General features: G+C 41.2%; 1 protein-coding gene across 1 annotated transcript; it reads left to right on the top strand.

Annotated features, from left to right (window-relative positions):
- The first annotated feature begins 3421 nt into the window (after positions 1-3421).
- On the top strand, positions 3422-13442 carry LOC105214327 (homeotic protein empty spiracles). The gene is made up of 3 exons (XM_011187691.3): positions 3422-5802; positions 10962-11119; positions 12492-13442. Exons 1-3 carry the CDS (start codon positions 4500-4502, stop codon positions 13005-13007), a joined length of 1977 nt encoding a protein of 658 aa, XP_011185993.1. The 5' UTR covers positions 3422-4499; the 3' UTR covers positions 13008-13442.
- Positions 13443-16710: the final 3268 nt, after the last annotated feature.

The following is a 16710-nucleotide window of genomic DNA, read 5'->3' as shown; positions in this document are numbered from 1 at the left end:
ATTCGGTCTCAAGTTGTATATTATGGATGGTAAAAATCGTTAGTTGCACCCTTTCTCCATTTCACAGCTACATAGAAAAATATGTATCAATGTACATACATACATATATTTAAATATTTTTGTAGGAAATATAACTATTGATGAAATTGTTTGGTAATAATTACTTGGGAATGGGAAAAGGATACTCAAGCTCTAAACTTCTGACGGTGCTCTGACTTTAAATAGTATTTTGGATATATTAGTAATATAGTTGAATATCTTAGAAATCAATTTAAACAAATTCAGTAAGCAGAGCTCAGTCACTAAGGTTTATTCAAATTTTGTGCGAAATCATCGATATGATCCTTTTTCGCAACGATAGCCGATATTTGTTTTAATATTTTTATTATCAAAGCGCAGAACGCTGTTGGACGTTGCGAAATTATTATAAATCTAACCCCAGCGGCACTTGACAATCGGAAAGCACTATTTGACGAAAATAAGCGCCCAATACCCAACAAGCTGAATCAACATTCTGAGAAATTATTTACTATAAGCCCCTTAGCTGTTCTTTCACCTTTGGTACCGTAGTATGTGGAAAGATTAACATTCACATCTGCTTGATTGAATGATTTACAAGGTTTATAAAGGGAAAATTAAATATATAAAAGGCGCTACGTTCAAGTGGATGTGGAAGTAATTGCCAAAGAGTTGCAACTCGGTCAGTTAAAAAGCACCTTCGTTTTGCAGTAGTGCCTCGGTGCCAGACAGTCTCAAGAGTAGATATCAGGACAAAGAAGCTATGAAGTACAAGCATACTTATTTCCACAGATGAATGAAAATCTGCCGACAGCCAGTTTATTTGCATTACCGCCGCCTTATTCGGACAAAATTCTATAAATTACAAAATATTGTTAATATAACAATATATAATTTTTATTATTGGTCCATACTATCTATAAGTAAACGAATATCTGAGATAAGAAATTCCAATAATCCTGACGGTCTTATAAAATCTAACAATTTTAGTTAGAATTGAGCAATTAACTCATTTATTTATTATCAATAACACTATTATTAATTATATGTATAAACAACTTATTTAAATAAAGCCAGGAGAAAACAAATTTGTTAGGCGAATAAAAAGTGACATTCCCATTATGGAGCAAATTTCCAAGGAACTCTATTAGAACTCAACTTACCTGAACATTGAAATCGAACTATATGATATATAGAAAGATGACATTTCTTCAATGGCATTTAATACCGTTTTAGATATTCACAGAATTTGAAATCGTCGATTTTATTATGAATAGGCAAATATTAATTGCTAATCAGCTAATCGCTTTTGCTGAAAATGTTGTATAAAATATGTAAGGTCATACACTTATTAGACTATAAAGGGAAAGCGGCTGCTCAGCATACATATTATGTAAGTAAATATATGTGATCGTGTTTTATCGATTTATTTATAATAAAACTAAATACAGTAATTAGCTTGTTATTTTTATATAACACCACAATCATTACAGTAAAGATTTGCCAAATATATTATCAAGAAAACTTCCCTCTTTCCCACTTCTATTCAAATCTGTGCCAAGCAACACCGAAAACGTATTCTCAACAGCGTCATTGCTAATGTGTCAAATCGTTTGGGCGAATGGCAAATATAAATACATACACACAATTATATGAAATATTATCCATATGTAAGTTTATACATACAAGCAGCCAGCCATCGGGGCATGGGAGCCACCATCGCGGCCGCGGTGTGATGCGCGCTTACCGAGGTGTTTATTTTCACAACTCATGCACCTCGGCATCCACAGCACAGCATATGCATGCTTACGTGCGTACGTATGCATGTGCATAAGAATGATTTAAAAGAAAACGAGAGAAGCAAAATTACATCCATATTATACTCCTGGTTCAAATTGGCTGCAATTGAGAATAAAATCATGACTGAAATCGCTTACCGTGGAGTGCCTGGTGTTGCTGTTGCTGCAAAGAAAACATCATTCCGCAAATTGCATTACCTACAACAATAACGCATAAAATATTAGCAATCTCCCGAGGCACACACACATACATACGATCAAGTACATATGGATGCACATAAACAATGCACACACACACATCGGGGCGCATAAATAAACACACAAACAACAAAGTAAACACAATACGGTTACCGCCCATTTCTACACTCCACCAATTCGGTGAAGTTGCAGGAGCGGGCTGGACTGAGATGCAGATGCAGATGGAGATGGAGTGTGTGAACAGACGCTTTGGGGCGAGGAATGAGAAAAAACCACAAACACGTTTAATGATGCTACTTCCACCTCAATGACCGACGCTCAGATGCTGGGCTGCCTCACCATTAGTTCTGACTTATTATTTTGTATTTTTTTACTGTACTGCTAAACTTGACGCTCCTGTCTAGCTATTAAGCAAATTGTTTTTGCGGCTGAACATCGCCCATAGTCACTGTACAATGCTGATTGGCGAAGTGGCTCTCTCACGATCTCAACGCTCTTCATTTTCATACAGTTCAGTGAGAGAATCCTCCGCAAAGGGATATATTTGCCCTTGCCACTACGGCTTTTCTAATGTAAAAGAATTAATTAATTTACAATTTAAAAAATTTAAAATGTGTCACTATCACGCAAATATCCATATCTAGTATGCATGAGCGTGATGTTATGGCGTTTCCATGAAATGACTTTTCATAAAAATTGGATAAAAGGTCGCTCAGCTGTATATCCGAAAGCTTAGAAACCTTGAAGGTCTCTGAAAATTTGAACGAACAAATTTAATAATTTCCAGCAGAAATACATATATCGTAGAATCGAAAAATGAATACTATTATACATACATATATTTGAACATACAATGTGATAAAAAAATTAAAAAAAAAAAAATAAAAGATTACTGCAAGAATTAAAAAAACAAAGCAAACGAGTGACAACTCTGTCCTCGTTTTTTTAATATATCCGTGTTCTCTTCTATTAATTTTTCATTGTCAACTCATAAAAACCACAAACATTAAGCTGTGCGCCCGACTCGGTGCTTCGTATTGGACGTTTCAACTGCTTAATTAATTATTGTAATTAGAACATGTATTTAATGTCAATCAAAATAACTAATATCATTTAATAAGCAGTGCAATAACTAACTGTTGACTTAATAACACCGTAAACATGTGCATACATACATACATAGAGTACGAGCACTTCCATATATTAACACGGCTACTCTCCTAAGTAGTATATAGTGAGAGCAGCAACACAGAGAACGCCTACGCCGTCGCGTAATTGAGAACACGTTAGCACTTGCCAGCGCTGGTTCAATTTGCACTCCGAAAATCACACTCCACCAAAAGCTGCGCTCGCCCCCGTTCACTCGAAAAGCGTATGGACTGGTTTCGCCAACGCCGCCGTCGTCGTTCCCTTCGCGTTAGAGCGATGGCAAGAGAGTGAGACAACTATTTGGACGCAATTGGACGGCCACTCAGCAGCCAATGCATCGTCTTTTTCGCTTTATTCCGTTCCTCCATGCGCTGTCCGTGGCTGGTGGCTGGCGGCTGGTGCTGCCTATACATCGCGCGATAAGCTCTCGCGACGCGACCGAAAGCGGGCGTTTACATTTCGTTTAATCGCAACGTTGATATTTGGAAACTATAGCGGCGGCAGCGCGATTTACCGTCGCAAAATTTACAGAACCAAAAGAACAATAATCGTTTGTTTGTGAAGCTCATTTGAGTGTCCGAAAAAGGCAAATGTCGCATTAGTGCATAACCAAATAAGAACTAATTAGGGCAAGAATACGCAAAGAAGCGACCTTAGAGATACCTTAACAAGCGCGGGGACATTGTGATTTTAAACGAAGTTTCTACGTGTATGCATGTATGATTCCGACTGCATACATACACTCGTATTAAATACGGCTAATGTGCGTGTGTGTGTGTGCGCGCAATTAAACGCTTTAAGGCACATTATGGCGTTGACAGCTTGTCAATTCAAGCGCAACCGTTACGCTACACCAATACAATTACGGTATCGCTAGCGCTACTGCCGCATATAACCGCTTCACATATGCAGTCCCGTTTATCAGAGTCACTACTCATCTGAAAATACGAATGCATCGTTCTACAGTGGCAACTGTCAACCAGCCAAATCGAATCGTGTGTGTGTGAATTTAGTGTCGCCTGCGTTGTGGAGTTAGTAAAGCGTTGCGACTTGTCAATTGTGTTTTCATTGCGAACGCCGTAGTTAGTAAATCAAGCGTTTATTTGTGTTGACGAGTTGTCGGGATTTCAATTAACCAACAAACCGCGAAGTGTTTTCTTGCCACAAGCTCGACCTCACAACCATTGTGTATTAATTGTAAAGTGGCGGTCAAGTGACCGTTATCAAGTGACAGTTGCATTTTCTCTTTTGTGCGTTCGCCCGAGTTTCGTTTTTGATTCGCGGGCGCGCTTTAACAATCATTTGTGATAGATTGTGTTGATCGCAAATTCGCAAATGGTCACGTGCAGTCGTCAATCGTTCAACATGCTGCCAATGGCGCCTATTAATCCCTTTGTCGTCGGTCTGACCCCATCATCCATGGCAGTAGCTGCAGCGGCAGCAGCCGCCGCCGTCGAGACTACGACGCGATCCATAGACAGTGCATCCGTGACCACAACCATGGGAACGGCAACCGTTACAACTGCGTCCATTAAACCGAAGTTGGCGTTCAGCATTGATTCTATTGTTGGCAGTAATGTAAACACTAACACGAATAAGTGTGATAATAGCGGCTCCACGCATCCATCGGACTTTCGGTCCATGCGACCATCTGCTATCTCCCCACCTCTCTCTTCCTCGCAACGCAGTGATAGTCCCGATGAACGCATAAATGGTGATCGCGATCGAAACCGTTTATTGCTCGCCTACGAGCGACCCCCAAGCCACATAAACCTCAGCCACAGCGAAGATTCTCACCATTGCCAACAACCAATAGAATTAAGAAATAGCTTTACTGTGAATTATCGTCCCATCAGCTCAGTTCCGGATCCGCATACAACATCTTTACCGCGACCGCCATTGGGTGTCATTTATTGCCGACGTCGTTCCATATTGGATCATTCGCCTGAACGTGAATGCAATAGTCCGTCCTTAGTCGGCAGGTGTCGATCACGCTCTAGGTCCCGTTCTCCTTCCCGCCAATCAGTACTATCTTCCCATGAGCACAACACCGCCGCTAACCGCAGTCGTACTCCATCTCCTTCACCAACACCGCCACACAGCCGCACTACACCACAAACACCAAGTAGCGGTGGGGTCTCAATAGGCGAGCTCAACAAGCGACCCATTCATGTGCCTGGCATACCAGCAGGCCTGATTCGTCCATTACCTCTGCAAGCGCCACAAAGTTTATCTATACTTCAGTCCGGCAGTACTGGCGGCGGAGCACCTGTATCTTTAGAAGCTAGCAATGCACCGGCGATACAGGCTCCGGGTCCTCCATCTCTACCACAAACTCTCGGAATGTCATCACAAACCTCTACGTCCGGGGTGGTGGTACCACCACAACCACCTCCCAATCCACACTTTTTAGCCGCTCAATTTCAAATGGCTGCTGCCTTAGCACACCATCACCATCAGCAACAGCAACAACAACATCATCCAGCGACACATTTGCCAGCTGGCCACCCGATGGCCCTGTTCCCACCCGGACCACATCATCACTTTGGCGGTCCGCACATGATTCGTGATAGTTACCCTCTCTACCCGTGGCTACTAAGTAGACATGGTCGGATATTTCCTCATCGATTTCCCGGTAGTAAGTGTCCTTAATCATCACATAAATTGCTTTATTTCTTATTTATTTAAACGATCCTGCAATATAGCTTAATTACTACGGACATCCTCAAGCTTCGCGTACTTTAATTTGATCTTACTTATATTTCTTCTGTGCAGTCTTCTTATATCCACCTCGGTCTTTTTCCTTTGTGTTCATCTTCCCTAAGGACTATGAAAGCCCGGCCTTTCGTCGGCCATCTTTTGGAGCGGAATGCTCTTGTTATTTATTTAATTTTTTACATTCGTTTATAATATGAAGATGTTTATACTCAAAGCTGCATTCTTCAGTAGGGAGTGTCAGATATAATGTGCCAAGCATGATCTTCTGACAACAAAACTCGGTGAAATCCGAATCTATCCAAAACAAGTTGCACAAGTCATAATTCCCAAGAATGCAAACGTAATATCTTTTCCAGAATATTCATTACCAACAACATTAGAAACATCATAATTATACGAAATGTTGGTAACGCCTTCTCTCCGAGAAACGAAACATCATTTATTACAGGTAAATTAGTGCACACTTAGCCACAGTTTGGACTCGGCGAGCACTCCACTTGTGAATTGGATCGCGACCAAATGGCGAAGGGCAAAAACGTTTTTAACAAGCTAAATAGCAGTCAAACCTCCGAAATGTACGCGCGGGTATAGCAATTTGAAATAAATTACATTTTAATTAAATTGTTTGAACAACATGGCACACACCGTTAATTCGAATCGATACGAGTGCATGTTGGTGTCGTGCAACAGCACAGAAAAAAACACAAATGTAATATAGAATAAATAAAATTTGAAACGAAGTGAACACACACAGTCACGAATGCATTCGGTTCAGAGAGCGGCGCTTGTTGGCTCAGCAAGTCAGGCAGGCGCCCGTTCTACATGCCTCAGCCTCGTTTATTTTTTTCTATTTAACTTTTAACTTTCACATAAACATAAACAGTCGCCGCGTGCGCTTAGGTGTGTGTGTGTCGGCAGCAACGAAGTTAATGCGTTTTTAATTGAGGTGCCGACTTCTACTTAAAATTAGCGAAAGTAAATAAGTAATAATAAGAGTAAAAAAGAATGACAAGCGTTGCCGTTTAACTCCGCTCATTTCGAAACCAAAGAGTTTGGTGAATTTCCACATTTCCATCTCCCCCAAATTAATTCCGCTGTCATCTGAGCTCCCTCAAAACACTCCATTTATCATTATCCAATTACTTTATTTGAAGCACCTTTCGCTCCGCACGAAGAGGCCCGCCTCCAAATTCCACACACACACAATTAAATGACTTAATTTTCTTGTTTGTTGTATTTTATTTGTTCTAATCAAACTCATACTTCGTCTTCAAATAATCTTTAGTTTTCGGGCTAGCTATTGGGTTACTTTTATAAAATGACAACAAATGCAAGTCGAATGTCCAATCTGAATAATCCAATCAGTCTAGTCAGTCCCAACTTGTTAAGATAATTCCAAACTAATGGAATATTACGGCATAGAACAGTATTTTATGCACCAAATTTACAAAAACGGAAAATTATTTTGAAATTTTTCAATTACATTCCTTGCAATGATAATTCGATAAAGCCTTATTATGGACCACATTTTATATGAGTTTGTCAGACTGTTTTGCCCGTCATTATTTTTTGGACATCCATTTTGTGCTTGCCGGTGGCTCTTTCCGCGATCTACTTAAAAAAATTGCTCCTTTGGTATACCAAAAAAAGTGAAGACTGAAACAAATGAAGACTCGAGACTACCATTCAGTCGATTTTTTTTTCAGTTTGCAAAAATCTGTAACTATTTTGTGGAAACACGGAGAGGAAGCAATGGAAGCTATTGTTCAGAGGTCCTGAGAATTTACACAGAATTCCTCACTCTGCTCGTAGCTATGCGCGTTCGCGAATGTAATTATGCCTCATGCTAAATGTTCGAATGAAGTTGTGATTGCAAACATAACTGATGTTCGAAAATAATTGCAAAGCATGATAAACAAGCAGTCTCTATTAAAAAACAATTGCAAATAGGGGAGTAGGAGAGGACAATGCATATTAACGGCAATTCGTAGTCAATAAAAAATTCGTGGATGGGTGAAACTGTCACTCAAACACAAACACACAAAGCTGTTAACTACTCACCGTTTGTGCGCCTATTGTTGTGCTTCGAGCTCGGCTTGCCGGTTTGACACTTTAAATGGCATTGTGTAAATTGGGCCGTACAACAAAATATACACATGTACATGCGTCGCTACACAAATAATATGGGATTAATGTACACTCCTCTGTTGTTGTTCTCGTTTGATAGTGTTTATTTATTTTTTACAATTCTTTTTTTTTGCAACACAATGTCGACATGTGTCTAGGTGTCTGTTTTAATGTGATGGACTCATAGATACTCGAGAACACATTCACGCATGCGCACGACAATAAGCTAAGCAGCTGCCGGACGAGTTCCAGTAGACACTCTAGGAGTGATTAAATGCAATTCTCCATTATTGGCTCGGAAAATGCACTTGAGCAGGGATAGAATCAATAATTAGTTTATTATGTAATTCTGAGAGATGCATAAATTCGATGTGTTCAGCTAAACTTAATTAAATCCGTTAACAAATGAAAGCAAAACAAATCGTCAATGGTTTCCTTTATCGGCGTTTCACAGGAGCTGAGGTGTGAGCAGCATTTCATCATTCAAGAATCGAAAGTCGCGAGGAACATGCGAATATTCGTACTAGAATGTGCGTGATCGAGACGGCAAGTATGGTCTGGTTTAAGCGATCAAGTCAACCGCGAGAACCGCCAACCGCGCAGAACTGTGGAACCCACCACCGCAAATGAAATGCTACTCTGCTATTACAAGCATACATGGGCGCTTGCGTCCGAGGAAAACAGTGGCCGAAAGCGCTTAGTCAGCCGCATGGCAGGTTGTTGGCTTTAATGACGATGATGAGGACGATTTTCGAAATGGCGGCCGTGTTAATGCAAATGCACTGTTGTGTAAACGAGCGCAACATAAGGCGATTTCTCACTTACAACCATTCGTCACTCGCCTTTTACTGCTGAGTAACAACACGCGTGTGTGTATTTGTAGTTGGAGTGGTGCAAAGATCCAGTTTGGCTTGTCAATCGACGCGGTTGCGTGTACAAATGTCAAAATGTTGACTTCTCCAGAAACTTGCTGAGCGTGAAATTTTCGTCCAAACGTACTTAAAAGTTAATTAAAATCTACATGTGTGAATAGCAAGTAGATCGGAGTTTCCCCTTTTTGCTCTTACCATAATACAATAGGACATTGTAATCCCAACATAAATATGCACATTAAAAGAGCGCATGCAAGCCTTCTGGAATTCCTAGAAATGTACACACAATTCTAAAAATTATTAAAATCATATTAGCAGGCCTCACAATCACTTTATAGTGAAACGAAAAAATCTAATTAAAATTTCAAGAATACTCGTATACTCTGTGTCCCTTGAGGCTTATGCTTGATTAACAGAATGTAAATATATGTATGCACATAACGCTAAGAGCCGAAGCCTCTATAGGGAAACCCTTTTGATCGCATTTCTTCGAAGAGACGTTGCAGCAGAAACACAAACGCTTGAAGAGGAGCGCGCACGCACAGCGGTACCTTTCTAATATCCTCTTCAGGGCTGTTGCCGTCGGCACGCCTTCTTTTGTCATACAACCACATATGAACTCATGCATTGGTGCTCATATAAACATGATTACTCTTCATCATGTAGTCGTGGGGCATTCCAAAAGTAAAATATCGATTGGCCATAAAAAATATTCATAAAATTATAAATGCTGATCAGTCGAATTGATACACCTAATTCATCAAAATAACACCTGATATGTAGTCCACACACTCGGTTTTGCTGTTGTAAACCATTCGTAATAGAGATCGTAAGAGGTCGTAAGATGTCTTAAGAATGGTAATGAAAACACTCAGTGCTGTTTTTAATCCCATGTTTGTTATTGTTGCAGCAAGAAACATTCGCACCATATACTAAGCGATCATGGATTTCTCGTGTCTTATGTAATTGATCTAGATAATCAATAAATGTATGCGGCATACATTTTACTTCTATTGTCATTTCAAGAGTTCGAGTTATGGAGAACTTCGAGTTATGAAGGTCAACACTTTACTTTATTGAAAAGCACTGAGGAAATTTTAACACTTGTGAAAGGAGACCAATAAGCAATATTTCTAATCACCGCCTAGGATCGTAGGATTTGTAGTAAAAAAGACTTTTTGTAATCCTTTTGCTTGCGACTGCGCAGTTCCCTTATTGAACTATGAATTATGAGTGAATAGACATGACTTTCAACTACAAATTTAAACATAACGAATGAATAAATATTATATCTTGGAATGTATGTATGTGCATAATTTTCAGATAAACTTTCGTTAAATTCAACTAATTATATTAGTGTACGATTTGCGTACTTCATCACTTGCTGACAATCTCCTAAATTATCAAAAATTAGCTCGTTAGCATAAACAAGTAGAAACTTTGCCAGCAACAGATTTTCCCACATTCACTCCAGCAATTTCTGCGCCACGCCATATTTGTTTAGAAAATTTTCGCTAATGACTAAATATGTGCCGCCATAAAAGTCCGCTGTGAAATCATAGAAGCTTTTCTCAATTTTCCACTCATTCAAACGGCGGAATTTTGGCCATTGCGGTACTTTGTGGATGGGAAAATGTATGATTAACTCGCTTCTAGGCCACTACAACTAACTATTGCTTGTTGGCGAGAGAAAGGTATTTATTTACATGCCCAAATGAGTACTCACTAGCTTACCTAAGTGCGCATAATTCAAATAATGATAGCGAAAATGGCCATAGATGAGGATGTCACATCACGTATCGCTCAACTGTCAATATGACGCACTGACATTAGCTGGCATATGGCTAATGGCGCAGAAAATTCACGCTTTGTTGGCTGGATTTGGGGAAATAGTGCATAAAGAGATTATAGTTCATTATGATTTCAACTACACTGGCGGCCGCAAATATTTCATTTCGTGATTTCGTATTAGTTAGTGAGGAGATCAGCATGAAATACTGACGTTATGTAACACTTCGTTGTATTATTGAAAAGCTCTGCGTTGACATTTGGCTAAATTTCAATTATATTGTATTTTCAGACTTCTTATTGCAGCCCTTCCGTAAGCCCAAACGAGTGCGAACAGCATTTTCTCCTACGCAACTGCTGAAGCTGGAGCACGCCTTCGAGAGTAACCATTATGTGGTGGGAGCCGAACGGAAACAGTTGGCACAAGGACTGAGCCTCACGGAGACGCAGGTAATCAAATATGACTATATTATGTGGTCATCTGTTAGCGTCCACCCTCAACCTAACAACCAACCCGTCTGCTGGAAAAAAATTTTATGAATTCTTGTAACTGGTGGTAAAGCCTTCCAAGGTGGTCGTACATAGTGAAACGGATAAACCTACCTCGAGCTTTCCCAGAGTCCCCAAGTAGTTTTGACGAACAAGTTAATATACAACGCTCAAGCCAAGGTTCCATACGAGCTATTCATTCATAGCATGCAAAGGTTAAGTCTATATCTCCAACAATTATGTAATTTGCTATCAACAAAAACCGCCACGTGACTCTAATTGTAAATTCTATTTAAATCTGAACTATTTCACCACCCACCCGCACCATCTTGCAAACCATGTGATACATATGTATGATACTTATCATTAAATATGAATAGGGTTAAGTTAAGGCCATCAAATTCAATAAGTGGTTTCATATACTCGCATTAACACACCCGCACCCCCAAAAGCCATCAAAGGTGCAAATCAAATTCATGACTCCTTTTGGGGTGAAGCAATTCAAACCAGCAATTCATAGCAATCCTGCGTTAATGTTCACCAGCAACAATTTCCTAAGTATGCTTGCATTACTACAATAACAAACACACATACATACATATACACGTACTGCGCCATGGCTTAGGGCTTAGGGCTTAGGGAGGGTGTGATTGAGGGTAAATGTATGCTCAATAGCAATGGATGGGAACTTGAACGACGGCCTAAGCTTAAGTGATTGCATGTCAACTGATCGTTAACAGTCTAACTACCTGAGTTATTAGCTGTAAAAACAAAAACAACCCCCATGGCGTGGAATCAGTGCGAGTGTTGCAATTGCGGCGCATAAAGCGAAAATACTAGGTACTCAAGTCGCTGACTAGAAGCGAAAAAGGCAAGGGTTGCTAACTGGCTGGAAGGGGTGGGAAAATTGCGCACAAGCCAATTGACTTTCTGACACCCTTTTGTGTTTAGTGCCTGGCGGGCAAATAACGGTCTCAGTAATAAAGTGGTTAATAGCCTTTTACTTCCAGCAGGCAGGTGAGGAGGAAAGGGCTTCCAATCATGGTGTACGTTCATTTAGAATGTTGGCAAATATTAAATCGATTAAAGCTTTAAAAAACTTCAACTCTTCAGTAAATTAGTGAGTTTAGGAGATAGGTAGTTTTATAGCTAACAGCAATACTTCCCTAAAATCTATGCTTTTCAAGTTCCGCCTGAGAGTTATCTCTTTTATTTTTTATTTGCTTTCTGTTGGCTTGAAAGCAACATAAAATATACTTAGAGCAAAAGCTACGCTACAGATTATCGAATTTTCAAAATTAACTGTGTTGACGGAATGTTTTCTGCTTTACAGGTTAAGGTTTGGTTTCAAAATCGGCGCACAAAGCACAAGCGCATGCAGCAGGAGGGCGACAGTGATTCAAAGAGTCAGAAAGGCAGTCAAAGTGGGGACAATGATGCAAATAAGAACGACAGCTCGCAGAATAGTTTCGAAGATCAAGAAGAGGATGATGACGACGATCTAATCGAAGAGGATGAGGATGAGGTGATCGATATGGATGACTATGGCAGCGAGATGGATGCAGAAGAGCATCAGCGATTGCGCGAACAGTTTCAGCAACAGTTGCAACAACATCATGAGCAATTGCAACATATCCAGCAGCAGCAGCAACAACAAGGTCCAGTGCAACAACTGCACCGTGAGCAACGAGAGTTTCGGGTGCAACAACAACATCAGCAACAGCAACAGCAACAGCAACAACAACACCAACAATTTATGCAACATCAACTGTATTTGCATCAACAAGCACAGCAGCAAAAGCAACTCCATTTGCAACAACAACAACAACAGCAGCAGCGACAACAATAGCAGCCCGAACAGCCATGACTGCAGTAAGTCAAGTGTGAAGCTTAGAACACTGAAGTACTGGTGCATTTCTCCGCAACTAATTGTGACCACTGGGCGTGGTCGTAGTGGTTGTTGGTTGTTGTTCCATTCACTAGATCTGTATCGCTTTGAAGCTCTTTTGCGTTGGCCAATGCATTTTCCTTTCTTTCCTTTCGCTTTCCCCCCTCCACCCCTTTTCATCATTTCCTTTGGTGTTTTCCAAACTGCGGCACCAACTACACCATCGTTTATGTAAATTATTCATCAAAACTGAATTGTATTAATTAATTTGTAAATTAGACGCTTAGCCATGTAATAATATATTTACGATTAGCAATTACACTGTAATCATTATTGAATCACAAGGCAAATGTTATAAATAATAATTACGGTAATTAATAAATGCAAACAATTAAATTATAAAAATGTATTCTCTGTGGACACCAACGAATGCGAGTCTACCAGACAAGTCTCTATTTCTCCCGCTGGGCGACAAAGCGCCACCGTTCTAAAGGCTTCTTGCAAACCAAAAAAAAAAAAGCATTTCACCATTGTAAGAAAGCTGTTTAAATAAAAGTGCCATAAATTTACCTCGCCTGGCTGCAATTAGGCAATTCACACTCGCATTGCATTCAAGCGACAGCCACACAAACCCCACTTCATATACATATATACGAGTAGAAGTGCTGCGCTTGACTGCCGTCGCGGTAGCATGCAACGTCTGTTGAGTCTGCCCCTCGGCACGCTGTCTTCCGACATTCCCGTTGTGTTTGTTGTGTTTGCCAAATAAAATGCGATAAATTAAGCGATTCGCCAACATCAACAGCAGTGCTCCACGCCCACTGCGCGCCATAATTACACCTGCCACATACGAGTATGTATTCGTATTTGCTCTTGGATACATTCGATGTTTGGAAAATTGAATACGAGTACACTTGCCGAAATTATTACTATTTTTTTATTAGACAAGGCACCAATCCATCAACTATGAAGTGAGTTGTTGGCAAGAGAAGATTTTTCACAGCAGGTCTAAATATATATACTAGTATCTCAAAGTGAAAAAATAAAATTACTCTTTGCAGACATTCTAGTAACATAATCTAACCTGGTAGGGTGACTAAGCACGGACAGTGGCAAATTCATATAGTATCTTTGAATGTCAGAAGTTATGCTAGAAGCCAACCAACTGACATTCAAACGAAAATGCAAAACCAAATCATTAATGAATTGTAAGCTTCGAGTGTTGGACCGTGTCTCGATTACCAACGAAGGCGCTGACACCGGCACAGGCGCTGACAATGCCAGTCAAGAATCGCCAATCGGCGGAAATAGACAGCAAATAACAGCTAGATTCGCACTAAACGTATGGATACAAGTACACTGCACAGTACGTACCTGCCTCTTAGTAGGTGTGCAGGAAACAAATTCACCATCGAACAATCGGCGAATGGGTGGAATACAGGTGAAGGGTAAATAAGCGGCACTACTAGTGCTGGCTGTTGGCGTGTAAAGAAGGGCTTACGATTCAATTTGTCAATCAATATAATAGTTTACAAACTTTCATTATTTAGGCATATTAAGGGTGTCATTAGCGCGGCAATAAATTGAAAGACGTCAACACACATACCAAACGGCGACGGGCTCTGCTGGTGGAAGCCGTGGCAACGTGCCAAGTCAGGTGCTTGCAGCTGTAAAGCTGTCACTGAGCCACTGAGTTGGTTGGCCCCCAACTGCAATCTGACGGGTGTGTGAGCAATATGGTCCCTCATACGCCCCGCGCAACGCCAATAACCCTCAGCACAACACATATCTACATGCTCAAGTGTTCAACGGGAATTGGACAAAAATTATTGAGCAAATTCATTCATCGCATAGGGCTTCGGCGGTCGCACAGACTTACACTCACTTGGTTACATATATACGAGTACATGCGAGCGCCAGAGTACTCGTGAATATATGAGTACCAAATGCCACCACTGGCTGTCTCCTGATCGAAACACGCGGAACCAAATCGATCACGTTGTGATAGACGGAAGACATGTCTCCTGTGTTTTAGACGTGCGTACGCTCCGAGGACCAAATATAGACTCGGACCATTATCTGGTCGCAACGAAGATACGCACCCGCCTCTGTGCAGCAAAGAATGCCCGTCAACAAACACAAGGAAGGTTCGACGTCGAAAAGCTGCAATCGCAACAGACAGCCACGAAATACTCTCGGTATAAGCACTCATCAGCATCTCGGTATAAGGGAACTGTGGAACGGCATCTCAAACTCACTGCGTACCGCTGCAGCCGAAACAATTGGGTTTCGGCAACGACAAAAAACAAGCTGGTACGATGAGGAGTGCCGTCTCGCAGCGGAGAGTAAACAGACTGCCTACCTCGCAACGTTGCAAACGACCACAACACGTGCGGGATGGGATAGATACCGAGAGCTGAAGAGGGAAGCGAGACGCATCTGCAGACAAAAAAAGAAAGAGGCCGAAATGCGTGAGTACGAAGAGCTTGAGAAGCTGGCAGACAGAGGGAATGCTCGAAAATTTTATGATAAAATGAAGCGACTTAACGAAGGTTTCAAGACCGGAGCATCCTCATGTAGAGACCAAGGTGGTAATCTGGTAACCGATGTCCAGGGCATACTGGGATTATGGAGGGAACACTGCTGCCGACCTGCTGAATGGCAGTGAGAGTACAACACCAGGAGATGGCGAACCCGATCCCCCAATCGATGACGATGGAACAGATGTTCCATTACCCGACCATGAAGAAATTCGAATAGCAATTACCCGCTTGAAGAACAACAAAGCAGCGGGGGCCGATAGATTACCGGCAGAACTATTCAAATACGGCGGCGAAGAACTGATAAGGTGCATGCATCAGCTTCTTTGCAGAATATGGTCGGAAGAAAGCATGCCTGACGATTGGAATCTCAGTGTGCTCTGCCCAATCCATAAAAAGAGAGATCCCACAATCTGCGCCAATTACCGTGGGATCAGCCTCCTAAATATCGCATACAAGGTTCTATCGAGCGTACTGTGTGAAAGACTAAAGCCCACCGTCAACAAACTGATTGGACCTTATCAGTGTGGCTTTAGACCTGGAAAATCGACAACTGACCAGATATTCACCATGCGCCAAATTTTGGAGAAGACCCGTGAAAAAAGGATCGACACACCCCACCTTTTTGTCGATTTTAAAGCTGCTTTCGACAGCACGAAAAGGAGTTGCCTTTACGCCGCAATGTCTGAATTTGGTATCCCCGCAAAACTAATACGGCTGTGTAAATTGACGTTGAGCAACACCAAAAGCTCCGTCATGATTGGGAAGGACCTCTCCGAGCCGTTCAATACCAAACGAGGTTTCAGACAAGGTGACTCACTATCGTGCGACTTCTTTAACCTGATGCTGGAAAAAATTATAAGAGCTGCAGAGCTAAACCGAGAAGGTACAATCTTCTACAAGAGTGTACAGCTCCTGGCGTACGCCGATGATATTGATATCATCGGAAGCAACAACCGCGCCGTTTGTTCTGCTTTTTCCCGCATGGATAAGGAGGCGAAGCGAGTGGGTCTGGAGGTGAATGAGGACAAGACGAAATATCTCCTGTCATCAAACAAACAGTCGGCGCATTCGCGTCTTGGCTCCCACGTCACTGTTGACAGTCATAACTTCGAGGTCGTAGA

This window comes from Zeugodacus cucurbitae, chromosome 2 (genome assembly GCF_028554725.1).
Source record: "Zeugodacus cucurbitae isolate PBARC_wt_2022May chromosome 2, idZeuCucr1.2, whole genome shotgun sequence".
In the NCBI taxonomy this organism is placed as follows: domain Eukaryota; kingdom Metazoa; phylum Arthropoda; class Insecta; order Diptera; family Tephritidae; genus Zeugodacus; species Zeugodacus cucurbitae.
The sequence above is the reverse complement of the archived record's forward strand: the minus strand, read 5'-3'. Positions and strand labels throughout refer to the sequence as shown.